The sequence below is a fragment of the Colias croceus genome, chromosome 15, assembly GCF_905220415.1.
Source record: "Colias croceus chromosome 15, ilColCroc2.1".
NCBI classification, from domain to species: Eukaryota; Metazoa; Arthropoda; class Insecta; order Lepidoptera; family Pieridae; genus Colias; species Colias croceus.
Window position 1 is genome coordinate 4,256,363 of NC_059551.1, and position 15,198 is coordinate 4,271,560.

Sequence of the window (15,198 nt, forward strand, 5' to 3'; positions counted from 1 at the left end):
TATAGTATGTGTAAACATAATATAGGTCTCCACCACTTACAAACTTAGTAACTTAAAACTCAAATTACTTTAGTTACATTAGCAAAAAATAAATAAATAATATAAAATTGATCTTATAGTAAGTGATCTTACTAGATATACCTGAGGACTCGTAACAATCAGTATCATTCAGATATCTGTTCAGGAATTGAAGGTTGTTCGATTAGTGGCTAGGTAGTATAGGTATTAACTACAAGGAATACATATAATATTTCTGTAGTGGAAACGTGATATCCCGTTCATTTATATACTACGAATATGTTATTGATTATAATATCGATGTAGAAATAATTATTATTATTAGCCTTCACTAATGAAAAACTGTTGATCTAAGTAAGAGTTTCACACTTGTTACACAATAGATACTCAAGTTTTTCTGTAGTGTACTAGTACTCAAGTTCTAATGTATGACTTATTACTGTAAAGTTTCATCCAAGTCCGTCCAGTACTTTTGAGCCAATTCGACAACATACAAATATTTTCTCTACATAATATTATTATAGAAGAACATTTATAAACAGAGCTTTTAATACTGTCAATAATAAATAATCGTTATTTACGATGCCCCGAAAACATTTTACTGGATAAATATACAGGTATCTGAAGTCGGTGCGTGACAGTTCCAAATGCACTTAGGAAAGCACTTTTAACATCTAGAAACTAGATGAACCTATAATATTTCATAGATAAATATGTACATTATTATGTTTTTTGAAATCACATGGGATCACTGAAAATATTGTTTGTATTTTATTTCTTAAATAAAAGAATTTGTATTTTTTTTAATCAACATACTTACATAGATTCTTTCACAAAATGTAGAGAAACTTAATATAACATACACATTTTATTACGGTTCTCTACTCTGTTTAGAAAGTAATTTAAAACTAAAATTAGCGTTTATGTTTAATAACAAAATCTAAACTGAAAAATCTTGCAGCTTCTTCAGACATTTGTCGCATTACATAATATTCATCAAATAATAAAATATTCCATTTAGCTCTCGGTGTCTTATATTTATTATTTATATCGTCTTAGTAGTTAACGCATATTTTATTCATTGTATAATCCGTACTAATATTACAATTGCGAAAGTGTGTCTTGTGATTATGATTCTCATAGGAATTTCCTTTGTCGAGCGAAACCACGGGTCACATCTAGTTTGATAAAAATTGGGTCGGGCACGTCCAGTACAGGGTAGAGCTATTATAATACCTTCATAGAAAACTATAATATATCTGAGCTTCAGATCATACATAAATTTTATTTTGTATGTATGTTTATTTTTTGTTTTTAGCACATAAAGTCACTAAACTCTGTAACATGTATTTTTTTATTCATAAAATCATTATCGTCAACTTTTTTTATCTTGTACGTGCCACGTAACTGTATTTTTTATCGTAAAGTTCTTGTAATCTCTAGTAATCTAAGTACTTTGTTTGTTCCCTCATTCATAAGAAATTCTCGTCCAAAAGTTTAACTGGGAGCTATTTTTATTTTTGCGGTTCAAAGAAAACGACAGTGACCATCGATTGAGAAAAATCTTAGTATCGTTATTTATATATTCAATGGGATGAATGTTTGTAGATATTCATTATTCCATTTACACATAGAATGTTTTTTTCTTGGTGAAACCGATTCATGTAAAATTTGTTAGAGTATATCAGCTATACTCTTTTCTTTAGTATATTAAAGTTAAGGATTTATAAAATAAACCAAAACTTACTTTGTGTAATTTTTTATAATATCTGCTCTGATCTGATCTATATGGAATGAACATCGGCTTATAAGCTTTATCAAAGTAGGTAGGTATGCAATAAGATTAACAAACTCATAAAATTGCACGCCCATTACATACATTGTAAGTTTTACTGGACTATAATCAATCCAAGTTACGTGACCCTATTATGATTAGGTTCTATTTAAAAATTGTAAATCCATAATATGTTAAACCCTAATCTAGAAAATAATTAAAATTCATTTATTGTAATAATAAATAACCTTCGACCTTTAAAGTTTTTGCTATTCATACCAGTGACCTTTTTAGTATTCTACCATCTTATAGATTTTCATGAGACTGGTGAGGTTTTTTTTTTTTCATGTCTTCATATTCTTTATGAAATATTTTGTCAATATTTGCTTTTAAAATCCTGCAATTTTAATCATTTATAGTGTTTATTTGTATACGTTATACTTATTATCTATACTATAAGTTCAAAGTGCAACGATTTGATTGTTTTTTGTCTGTTTATTTATAATATTAAATAAGTAAATTAATGAAGCTACTCAAGATAACTCACTTAATGACACAATCTAAAAAATTTTCATCCCGAATGAACTCGTAGCCGCGGTTGATTTGGTCAGAGTAATTAAATTCTCTATACAACACTATAATTTTTATATGATCCATTCCATTGCATCATTGAAAAGTATTTCATATCCTTTGCCTTGCATACAAAGCTATGAAGCAACTGATCAACAAATACGGTGTCTTCAATATGTAACAACAAAATTACAATACTCATTGCGTGCCACACAAAAAACATGGCCACCCTAAGCAGCGTGTAAATGCGTTCGCCGGCGACGCGTTGGCGGCAAGTTATTCTAGTGTTCAGTCTGATTCGTTCGTTACAAGAGTCCGCTTGTTCAGAAAACATCTTCTATAATCTATGATGGCTCGGTGTGTTGCTTTTACCCTCGCCGCTCTACTGGCTCTGGTCGAATTCGGTACGTTTTTGTCCCTAATTATCCAAATGCATAGCTAAACTGGTGACCTTTTTCTATTTTTAAATTCGATTGTCAGGTCGAAATGGTAAACAGTGATCAATCTTGATTTGTCGTGGTATGATTGAAGTAAATGATTTTGCGATTTTTATGTTTGTTTTTAAGCTCTATGCATATAAAAATATTTTTTTTTGTTTTTTTTAAGGTCTTCAAATACTTTGACCATCAGTTGGTTTACGTATATCATATTTAAATAACTAAGATCAAGCGTGATTAGGATATATTATAATAAATAATTTCTTACTGTTTACAATTTCTACAAACAATGTTCTAACTTTTACCCTAAGCTTTAACAACTGGACACTCCAGTATAGTCTTATATTATGTACAGTAGGTATAAAACAAGCTTTACTAATGAAATATAAAATAACTGTTACTTTGATTTAATTATTCTTATATCCATGAAGGTTTTGAGAATACGACTAACATAAACAGGGTTGCATGTAGAATTTCGTGTGCGATTCAAACTTAAAGATTACAATGTTACAATATAAACGGCAAATTGTATACTGAAATTGTCTCAAACAATATGTAATAAAATAGATTGAAACGGCCATGGTTGCCAAATTAGGGTGCTGAATGGGGACAAACATATGAAATAGTGGCTTTTACAAAGAGACACAGTTTTATGGACCTACATACTTATGCCAAATACCTACTGCTAAGAAGAAATCCTTTGTTATATTTAGGCTCGAGAAATTCATTCGCAAATATTTCAATTTCTTTTTATCAAAACTTACTTTCAATCAGAGAAAGTTTCCTGAAGATACCGATCTTAGTAGGTGAAACCTACCTAGAGAACTGTCATAAGAAATTCGTTAGTAAAATTCAATTAATAATTTAATTGAATTTTACTAACGAATTTTACTACTAGTAATACCTTCTAATTAATAAATTATAATAACAATAGATACAGTTTTTACATCGACAATTTACAAAATTAAATCGACATTTTATATAAAAAATCGTGAGAAAATTAACTTTACATTTTTTTTATAAAAAACCATGATTCAATGCGAACTTGTTTATTGACCTTGTACCTATAGAGTATACTTATATAGTGTACATACAATATAACGAATATATATTGCAAAAACATCCAATTTGTTTTAAATTGTTTATTCCGTCTATGTTCTACAATAGGTTAGAACATCAAAAAGAGTATCAAAAAGAGAAAATATATAATAATGAGTAGGTACCTATAACATTGACCGCCTCCTTGGTACAGTGGTTGACGCGTGAGCGTAGAACCGAGGGGTCCTGGGTTCGATTCCCGGTGGAGACGAAGAAAAAAAAAATGTCTCGGTCTGGTAGGACACAGAAGGCTGATCATCTACTTGTCCCTAAAGAAAAATCGATCAGTGAAACAGATGTATGCATAATGCATCTGCCCCTTACCCCACTACGGGGATATGGGACTTCACACACACACACCTATAACATAGGTACCTACTCATTATTATATATTAATTTTATGTGAATTTTAATGAGACCACCAAAAATGCGCTCCGAAATTAATAAGCCCAATGTTTTGTTACGAATTTTAATTACTCTAATAAACTCCATGTTATTATGAAATGACAAAACAAACATCCATTTTGTAAACGTAAAATCATTTCATCTATGTGTATAATTATGTATAGAGAGTATAATATATTCTATGGTGGAGTATAATATAAAACAGGGTATGACATCATGTTCACCAATGCGTAGTACGCGACACGTACAGTACATTCGATCAATCTGTCCATGTGTTCATTGAATACTAAATATTTATTTATTAACACATTTCCGATTGCAAGTGTCACTATAAGTTTAAGAATTACATTGAGGAAGATAAAACTGTTCTCATATAATAATAATTAAATATTTTGTAGAATATAGAGTTCATTATACACAGTATAGAATTAAATGAAAATGAAGCACAAAATTATAAAGAATGTAGAGTACACAGTATAAAATTAAATGAAAATGAAACACAAAATATACTATTATCAGTGAAGAAATATATCTAGTTAGTATTTATGAATGCGAATGTATGTTTATTTTTTTGTCCGCTTCATTGTAGATGAGCAATAGATTTATGTAAATTTCGTCTGAGAGATTATTGTGTTTTCGTGAAGCAAAATACTGTTTATTAGGATTTTAAATTAAAAACTGTTTCTTCAATAAATACTTATAACTAAAATATTTATATATCAACTATTCGATTCATAAAAACTCTTTCATATGGCCACATATGTGTTTAAACATTTTTTTATAATATATCAAGCAGGCATTTGACCACTAGTCTACCTGATGTAAAATATACTGCGATATAGGTGACATGCCTTCTTGAGAGAAACCTATTCACTCTCGCTTTGAAAACTGAGTTATTTTCCACGCCATACAAGCGAACAGCAAATAGGCATCGTTATCTGTTTTCCTTATGAAAAGAGTAACAATTGAGTTTTATCAAGGTGAACAACATAGTTAATGGTGAACTCACGAACCGAGCATATAATATGCTTGTATATAAACACAGTTAGGTTTATCAGTCATCAGTTTAGAATTGGTTTTGAGATAACATCGGCGCTTTGTTATGCTTTTAAAATTAGACCGTTTTGCGCAGGCTTATGGTTCTATGGATTTAGAAGTAATACCACATATATGTATGTACCAATTACAAATTTGAAAGTGTTTGTTACGCTTTCACGGCTAAATCACTGAACCAATTTTGATGATATTTGGCATTTCGTTTAAATCTATTAATTGTTGTCTCTTTGCGAACTTGTTCTATTATATTTTAGTTCTTAATTAGGCTAAAGAACGAATTTAGGTCGAAGATACGAATAAACATAGTAAAATCGAGTATCATAAAACTTATTAATTTTATAATTAGTATTGTAATAAACTTCTTTTATTATCTATCTACCATAACAACTATGACTAATTTATAGATAGTATTCTTAGACATTTATTATACCAGTTAGTACTTACCCTACTTTCTACTTTTTGTTACATAATTAATTGATCATTTATCTATGTTTTTGTAGCATTATTTATTTGTTAATAAAAATGTACGTTCAGGAACACATTTGCGTTCACACTTACATATAGTATAACTCATGCAGAAAGTTTTGTTTTGATTCTCAAGGATCGAAATGTGGACAAAGTTTGGGATCATGCCAAGGAACTATGGAAAAAATACTAAATTTCTACCTCATAACTTAGGCTTAATGTAGCCTTGGAAGATTAAGTGTGGCCATTATGTGAAATGCCACAAAAAGTATTTTTTTATACTTACCGTGTTTGCGCCGGACAAGAAAAAATAGTTTTGCATATTAAATCTATGAGGAAAATATGTAGATTATTTATCTTAAGTACGATATTTGTTTAAGTGTTGCGTTTTCTACGCTTTTCTGATTATTATAGCAAAGGTACATTGCTGAAAGCTTTGTATAAATAACTTAGTAGATTTTATCGCTCTGTTTACACAAATTTAGATCAAAAGGTGTGACATGATGAGATGTTTCTCTGGACCTATGTATTACGTGGATTGTGATTCTACCTTCTATATAAATGTTTGGACTAGGATGTATATAGTACCTACATGTATATTATTTAGTTGAAATGTTTGCATTGATATTCATAATCAAGACTTTATTTTATTTAAATCATGTTATGGTTCCTGTTTATATAGAAACTTAATGCTTTCTAAATATTTTTAGTTGTTTTTTTTTTATCAATAGGAAGGTAGTAGTTTATTGGTATTCACAAAAACAATCTTATGATGTCGGCAAGTTGAAATATAAATTTGTTATGAACCGAAAAACTTTCCAGCTTCACAGGTTAAGCTCATTTAAAAACTTGTTTGTTTGTTTTCGAAAACATCAAAAGTTTAAATGTAAATAATAATTCAACGACGCGTGTTCATGTTTGCAATCGTTCGGAAATCGTAACTATCGAAGGTGACGCGATTGATCATGAACTAAATATATAAATGGAAGGAGGTGACATCATAAAATGTGTTTATTTGTAGCCTTTATTCAACAAGTTTTGTAACGAATATAGAGTTACGAAGGGTTTAATATGCTTACTACCTGTAACAGATTCTCTGTTATACCTACTATAAATTTATAGTATTTTATAAGTTGTTGTTATATTTACCTACTTATGTCTGAATGAACCATAGGTATATATTCAGTAAGCATCAGCAATCAGCATACGAATTAGAAAGGAATTACAGTTAATTGATTGTTATCATAAATCAATTTCATTTGATTATGCACATTTGAAGTTTGAACAGACTTATAATAATAATTGGTCGTGGGTTCGATCCCTATCCGGGGCAAATATTTGTGTGATGAACATAGATGTTTGCTCTGCGTCTGGGTGTTAACTATCTATATAAGTAACTAGCTTTCCACCCGCGGCTTCGACCGCGCAGTCAAAGGAAAACTCGCATAGTTACCGTTCCCGTGGGATTTCCGGGATAAAACCTATCCTATGTCCCGGGGTAAAAAGTAGCCTATGTCCTTTCTCGGGTATCAAAATATCTCTATACATTCTACACATCTCTATACATTCTACACATGAAATATCAAATTTCATGCAAATTGGTACAGTAGTTAAGGCGTGATTGAGTAACAGACAGACAGAGTTACTTTCGCAATTAGTATGGATAATTTAAAATTGTATTAATAATTACATGCTGTGCCGCGTGGTTACACCAAAAGCATTTCTATAGCTCATGTGTTATTCAGACTTAAGTATATTACTGTAAAGTTTCAGCACAATTCGTTTAGTACTTTTTTTTTTGTAACAAACATCCATCTATTCTCACAAACTTTCGTATAATATCATTAGGATTATGCTCATATACATTCGATGTTATTCCTCAAACTTTTACTACCTAAGATAACTTCTTAACCAATTTCTAAACTGTTGAAAAATAAATAATCAATAACATTATAGGCAGAACTGCGAGCTAAGCGTTAACGTATATTATAAAGGCCCCTAAGGTCAATTTAACGTCTTGACACGAATTTAGCGAAGATGGATTATGTCATCGAAGCCACGCCTAACGCAATTTAAACGTGGTATATATATCTGTGGTATATATAGTCAAAGGAAGTTCACCTTTTGTTTTGCTAACAAATACTATACCTTAATGATTTCTTTTTATTGGCACTGGTCACATTATTGTTAGTCATATTATAATGATCTCACGCATTGGCTTGCTCTGGGATAGTTTCAAACAAAACTAGGTAGGTAACCTTTTTAAGATGCCTTTGATAAAATACATAATATATCATTGATATTATACAATATGTTAAAAGTATGTTAATTATGATGAAATTGGCCATTTTTAGAAAGCATTAATTATAGTGAGCCATCGATAAAAGTCTCTACCGTAGTTTATTACTTTTCTGACCTATTAAAGGGAAAATAATGTATGTCATGAAAGGGGTGCGTTCTCATTATGTTTAAGAGCTAACCTTATAACCTGAAATAAGTTAGTTTTAGTGTGGAAAATTAATTTACATCAGTTATTTTATTTTTATTTTTAAGAGTACATTTCTATGTAAATGATTTCTTTATATTGGCACTCGTCACATTATTGCATACAATGATAAAATAAATATTTTACTATAATAAAATACTGCTTCTACCTTTATTATTAATATTAATTTTTACAAAATATTTAAATATAATATTGTTTATTATTAAGCGTAGACGTAATAAAAGCTCACAAGTGGTTAAGTTTATTTACGTAGTATAAAAGTCCAGGTATAAAATTGAGCTAGTTTATATTTCTACCTCCGTTCCAAAATCTAATGAAAGCAGAAAGTTTGGTAAAGTGACATAAGTAACCAACTTCTAAACTAACTTAGTAACGTTGTTTGAGAAACCAGTTTTAGATAAAGTTTTAAACTTACCTATGAATTGACTCATAATTATTGAAAGCAAAGAAATCTTTTTATTGTGAAAAAACAATTTTCTTAAAGATAAAAATATATTCTATTCAACGCTATTAAGTAGGTATTATTTTATTTTATCAATTCTTTAACGCAAATAAAATAAGGTCCCCACAGCGTTTGTCTGTTCACAATAATCCTAAAACCGTTGAACGGACTTTCAGGTGCTTTCAGACAGTTTTTACCAATAGGTAGAGTATATTATATACCTATATACCTATTCATAAGACAGGTTTAGATGCGTAATTTGTTAAGAAATTTTCTATTATAATATTTTTAAAGGATCGGTACTTATTCATTTCCTATCATGGTTGTAGGATACTTACCACATATCATTTTGTTTGAAGACGTCGTCATATTTTAAATAAGGTTTTTATTTGCATCTTGAATGCAAAATGAGTGTTAACTGTGAATGTCAAACTAATAAAGAATACCTTGAGAATACCTATTTGATTGACGTCGGTGACATGACACTTACGTGCTATTGATATAGATTTTCTTTTCCCCATAGAATGTGACTCTACCATGAACATTTTGTGGTTACTTCGGTAGATATAACTTCTGTATGATCTGAAAATTATTATGTTTTATTTATGAACCATTGATATTTTATAAATACTATGCTAAGAGTAATTTGTATTAATGTATAATTGCTGCTAATTAACCTTGCGTTGCTGTATATTTTTCGATTAATATCAATCATTCTCTTATTAAAACGTTTTGTTTATACATATCAAATTTAAAAATAGCTCCCTTGTGTTGACCCAATCTATAGAAACACTAATATTAAGACTACGGATACAAAACATATTGTGTTTAATAAAATGCTAAACACATTTTCTCACAAAAGTATTTCATAATCGTACCCATAATGAGGACGATTTATTTTTTTCCTTGCATAATTTAAAATTATAATATGACATAGAGAACATTTTCTTGTCAATAAATACTTCACTTATAAACGACTAGTCACGACTCCCAGCTCCACCCAACTTGTTTAAAAGAACTAAAAACACTTTAAAACAATTATTAATAAAACACTTTAAAATAATTATTAAATTATTGTATTGTCGATCCTTGTGAGTACAAAGCAGTTTAAATTGGATCAAAATCAAGTCTAAGGAGTCGGTTACATACAAACATGCGGAACATTGTAATTTAGTATTCTATGAAAATCACTCTTATAGTTTAAATGCTGCTTTAATAGTACTATATATAAAACAGAAGTAACTATATCTAAGTACATAAATAGATAGGTGGTTAGGTGTATAAGTATTAACAACAACTAGTTACTCAGGTCTTAATTAGGTAGCATGTACCTTCATTGTTACATCGTAACAAACAAGGTTGATTCTTTGATTTACACCTGCTTTATAAGAATGTTGTGTTCATAAAGTTGACTATTTCTGCCTTTTTTTACATTAAAATAATAAAATAAATACACTAAGCTTATAGGTACATTACACAGTACACCTCAACACCTGCCTAAATATCTTACTACGGATAAATATGAATGTTCTGTGTTCTATGAATTTGTTCATCGATAATCTCATTAACAATTTGAAAAGATTATTAAATACGGTATACGAATTTGAATACATAAATTTTTAAATATGTTTCTCATAGAGCAAAGGAATTTTTCAATGTATGACTCAGACAAATTATGAATCTATTAAAATGTTGCTGCGTCGTAAACAGATGGTTTGAATAACCTTACAACGATAAATTATATTCAACATCTTAAAATGTTAGTTTGAAATATTTTGCTACCGCGACCGTCCCGAGTTCAAATATAATTATTTAGCTACAAGAATAAAGTTTATAAGCAAAGCAAAAATCAAGAATCGAATCCCACCCTCAAAAATAAAAGTTTGCATGCTTTGTCGTAACACTCTTGTTTATAACACGATAATTAACACACGAATAATTAATTGGATTCGATTCTTTTTTCATCAAATCTCAACCAAAAAACTGCCACTCCCAGGAACCAAAACGTTCACCTGATAATTAATTTAATTAAATAAAAGAGAGATTTAATTTAAGCGTGTTATTATTTTTCAGGATCATGCCTGCAGTGCTTCCAGTGTAACTCACAATCCGATCCCGCCTGCAAAGACCCCTTCGATGGAAAGACTGTTGTGGTGGGTGTTTATTATTAGCAATTTATAATGTTCATAGGTAAAACATATATCTTAGAATTACCAAATAACCTATATCTTAGACTTAAAAATTTAGAGTATAAAATAAAAAAGCTTTTAGAGGTTTTTTATACGAGAACAAATCTTAACTTTCAACTCCAACGCAATATTTTAATATGATGACACCGATCTTTCCCTTTGAGTCCTTCGTTTTAAGAAAATTTAAACAAGAATTTAATTCCATAGGAATCATGTCATATTTCTTAGAATTCACTCCAAATACAAGTTGGAGAGCCGCCAAAAAGCTTAGAAGCTTAATTATGATTTCATAATGTTTACAAACATATTATAGTCTATTAATATCTGTTGGCAGGCTACCCCATAAGTTAAAACAATGAATCTTCAAATTTATTTTGTTGTGTACCCGGTTTTATGTTCCCTTTTCTGGTTTGCTGCGTTCGGGATATTTTTATAAAGACAGTCATGGAATGCCGGTAGGGTTACATCGTTAACGTAGTAAGAGGATAGTTTTCTAATTAGGCGATGAACATAGTCGTTTGCAAGTCTAGCAAGCTGTAGTGTATAACTAGCTTTATGTGCTGAGTTTGAAAATTAACACCAACACCATAAGTGTTTGTATTATCAAGTCGAATATAGGCTAAATTAGCGCAATACACGTAGTAACTATTTAGTAATCATAGTCAGCATTTTTATTATTTATTTCAAAGATTCTTTATTATATAATTTGAACGAATAGATATTTCAGAGAAGTTTAAACAAAGACCCAGTCGATCAAAATATGGACTGTATTGCATTCGTTTTAAAAATTATTATTAATGTACCGACAACGGAGGGGCGCGGCGACTACTGCAACTGTTATTAGCTACCTATAGGATATTCCTATATGATAATAATTTTAAAACTACTGTTGTACTGCTTTAATGTAAAAACTAAAAATGTTCGTAAATTCATGTCTACAAATTTTATCTAGGTATGCAAAAAATTGGACTGAATTTTCCGTCAGTTTTCATTTCCGCTAATTTAAATCAAACATTTGAATAGTTGTGTATATTTTTGTCGGAACAATTTTAATTAAGATTATTTGTTTTAAAATAAATATATTGTTGAACGTGCCTCATTTATACATTTTTTCAATTAATTTTCAGGACTGTTCAACACAAGATTCCATTAACTACAACCGAGCCTACTTGAGCACGATTCTCCCCCGGGAACTCATTGAAGGAGTCACTGGCGCTCCCCGGTACTGCCACAAGATTGTCTTGGGTAAGGAATATTTGTTTAACTCTACCTAATTTTCATTCGTTAAAAATACGTGTTTTTCAGAAGAAACGTTAAGTACCAAATCTGTTTTCTATAACTTAGAGTTCAAACTGCTCACTTTTTGACATAAGAAAATAGTCAATTTTCAAATAGTGTATTAGTAATTAGCTTCATTCTTCAGTTTCATCCCCTATTTTACCCCTTTTAGGGGATGAATTTTCTAAAATCCTTTCTTAGGGGACGCCTACGTTATGACATGTACCTGCATGCCAAATTTCAGCCCGATACGTCCAGTGGCTTGGGCTGTGCGTTGGTAGATCACTATATCAGTCACCTTTAAGTTTTATATATATAGATATAGGGTTTTTAATAAAATCTTGCCTTCAACCTGGATAAGACAAAAAGTTTACAAATTAAACATCATCATAATTGGTGATTTGTGATTATCGTTTTCATGCCTTCTTAATAATAGATGTATTTGTTTATTCCAGAAAATGGCTCAGTCGTGCGTACGTGCCTAGACGCCAACCCCACAGCCTTGAAGCATACCTGCCAGCTCCTAGAAAACGCCGCCAAAGCCGTCCCCAGCGACCCCAGCAAGCAAATCAAGCACTGCAGCGTTTGCGACAAGGACCGCTGCAACGGAGCTGGATCCATCGCTGCATCCGCTCCATTGGCCATCCTAGCTCTTATTGCAACTTATCTTTACACCAAGCATTAATAGCATAACAAATCAGCAAGCAACCATGTGCGCTTAAGCTTGAAGTTGACATTACGTTACAAAATCACGAAAATCACGAGCACTCGCTTAAAAAAGTGCCAAAATTGAATTTTAAACGTCCAATTCAAAAAATGCATCGCCTTTGAATTTCATGGACCGTCCAATGTCGTTTTTGCTTGTTGAAATTTTTGTAATCTATAAGTAATAGATATAACATTAATTAATTAATTATTTAAGGAGTTATTTCCAATTGAGTTTTCCAACAAATTTTATGGTTAAATTAATATGTATGATTTCGTTATTTGTACTTAGGAACCTGAAGATGTTACCATATTTATTATTCCATATTTTTTGTAATATACGTGTTGTAATATATTGTTGAACGTGCCTTTTATTTCCTAAACTACTCATTGATAAAGTTTAGTTTATATTGTACCTACTTAATAGATAGTCAAAACAAATTTGATAATACGCTTATGTTAGAGAAAACTGAAAAATAATAAACAAACAATATTTTATCATGCATTTTTTATCAATCGAATGTTTTGAAGATATCACCTTCCATTTTTATTTAATTGGAATTCTTTAGCGGTGATAGTATCTAAATATTAATTAACAAGAAATTTTACACATTGTTTTGATTTAATTGCATTTGTAATTTGTTACAAATTGATTATTGATAAAACCTGCATTTAATCAATGAAAAATAATCAGTTCCTTTCAATGAATTGATAGTATCAATTTCATATAAATCGTATGTTTTTAAGATAGTATTTTCTACTTCCTCACCTAATTTATTTATACTTATTGTTTTCATATTACATTATGATAACCATTTTAATATAATCATTGATAAAATAACGTCTGCTGGGCTGGAATGTATTAAGTCTATCTTTATCAAGAGTTTATAAATTTAATCTTATTTTGTAAGGGGCTGTCCATTAATCACGTGAGGCTCGTAAGGGGGGGAGGGGTCCATCAAAACATCACGAAATATCACAAGGGGGAGGGGGGGTAAAGTAATATATCACGTGTATTTATTTTTTCGGCAAATGCGCGATACTCAACCGAAAAGAGGCGTTACATCTTTTTATTTTTAGTCAAACGCGTACAACTTTTTCGCATTTCTTTCATTATTTTTATGTCATTCAAAAACAAACTGCAATCTTTCTGCCTACCTCTGAACGTTTATTATAGTACCTAGTCTTAAAAATAAAATTAGATGATGGGTACTTATACAATGACCTATTATACTAGTAGACGCGGCATACGCCAACATCATTGCACTAAAAAACAGCGTAATTAATACATACCTACTTACTAACGCATTATCACCAATACAGTTGTTCTCTCTTTCACTCTCACGCACGAGACATAATACATGTCTCACTCATGTACTTCGTAATAACAACTGCCGATTAAAATACAAAAAGAACGTCCAGCCACGACGCTGAATGGTGCGTGACTAAGTGAAACTCGGGCACTTACCTGAGTTTTTTCTTGCCAAAATAGAGAGCGGGTAACGTATCTAGCTCTTTTATATATCATAGTACTTATACTAGTATTTTTTTATAAATAAAAAAATTGATTCTTTGCAGGTACGAAAAAATACACGTGATATAGGGGGGAGGGGGGAGGGGTAGTCTTAAACCTCACCACGTATCACCAAGGGGGAGGGGGGGGTGAAAAAATACCAAAAAAAACATCACGTGATTAATGTATGGCCCCTAAGAATTTATAATTTTATTTAACTATTATACTAATTATTGAAAAAATACATTTTGATATTTCACGAAATTGTTTAAAATATACTTGTGGAGAGTATCTATAATTAAATAAAAATTATATATTAAGGGGTTTGAAACTTTTTGTATGGACGCTGGCATATCGACCCGCCGCCATTTTGATTTTTTTTCAAAATCGCGGCGCACGATTTAAGTGGTATGTATGGATAGAGGACACCTAGACGAACAAAAAATGTCTAATAAGATAGTACCCTAAAGCGTCACATTACCGAGATATTTGGAGGTAAATATTCACTTATGAGTACGACAAACACTAAAAATAGACTTATTACGTGTCTATATGCATGATATTATCTCCAAATAATCACTCCCAGGTAGATTATTATTATTACAGGAAGAAAGTAGGGATTCATTACATTACTTACATTTTTATGTAATGTATACGTATGTTTTTACTTTTTATGTAATGAATCTACCTACTTTCTTCCAATAAACTGTTATTTACCTCCAAATATCTCGGTAATGTGACG

The 15,198-nt window shown here is 30.5% G+C and overlaps 1 protein-coding gene across 1 annotated transcript; it reads left to right on the forward strand.

Annotated features, from left to right (window-relative positions):
• Window positions 1–2,612: 2,612 nt before the first annotated feature.
• LOC123698087 lies at window positions 2,613–13,306 on the forward strand. Its single transcript, XM_045644681.1, has 4 exons — window positions 2,613–2,766; window positions 10,845–10,924; window positions 12,088–12,205; window positions 12,694–13,306. Exons 1-4 carry the CDS (start codon window positions 2,709–2,711, stop codon window positions 12,921–12,923), a joined length of 486 nt encoding a protein of 161 aa, XP_045500637.1. The 5' UTR covers window positions 2,613–2,708; the 3' UTR covers window positions 12,924–13,306.
• Window positions 13,307–15,198: the final 1,892 nt, after the last annotated feature.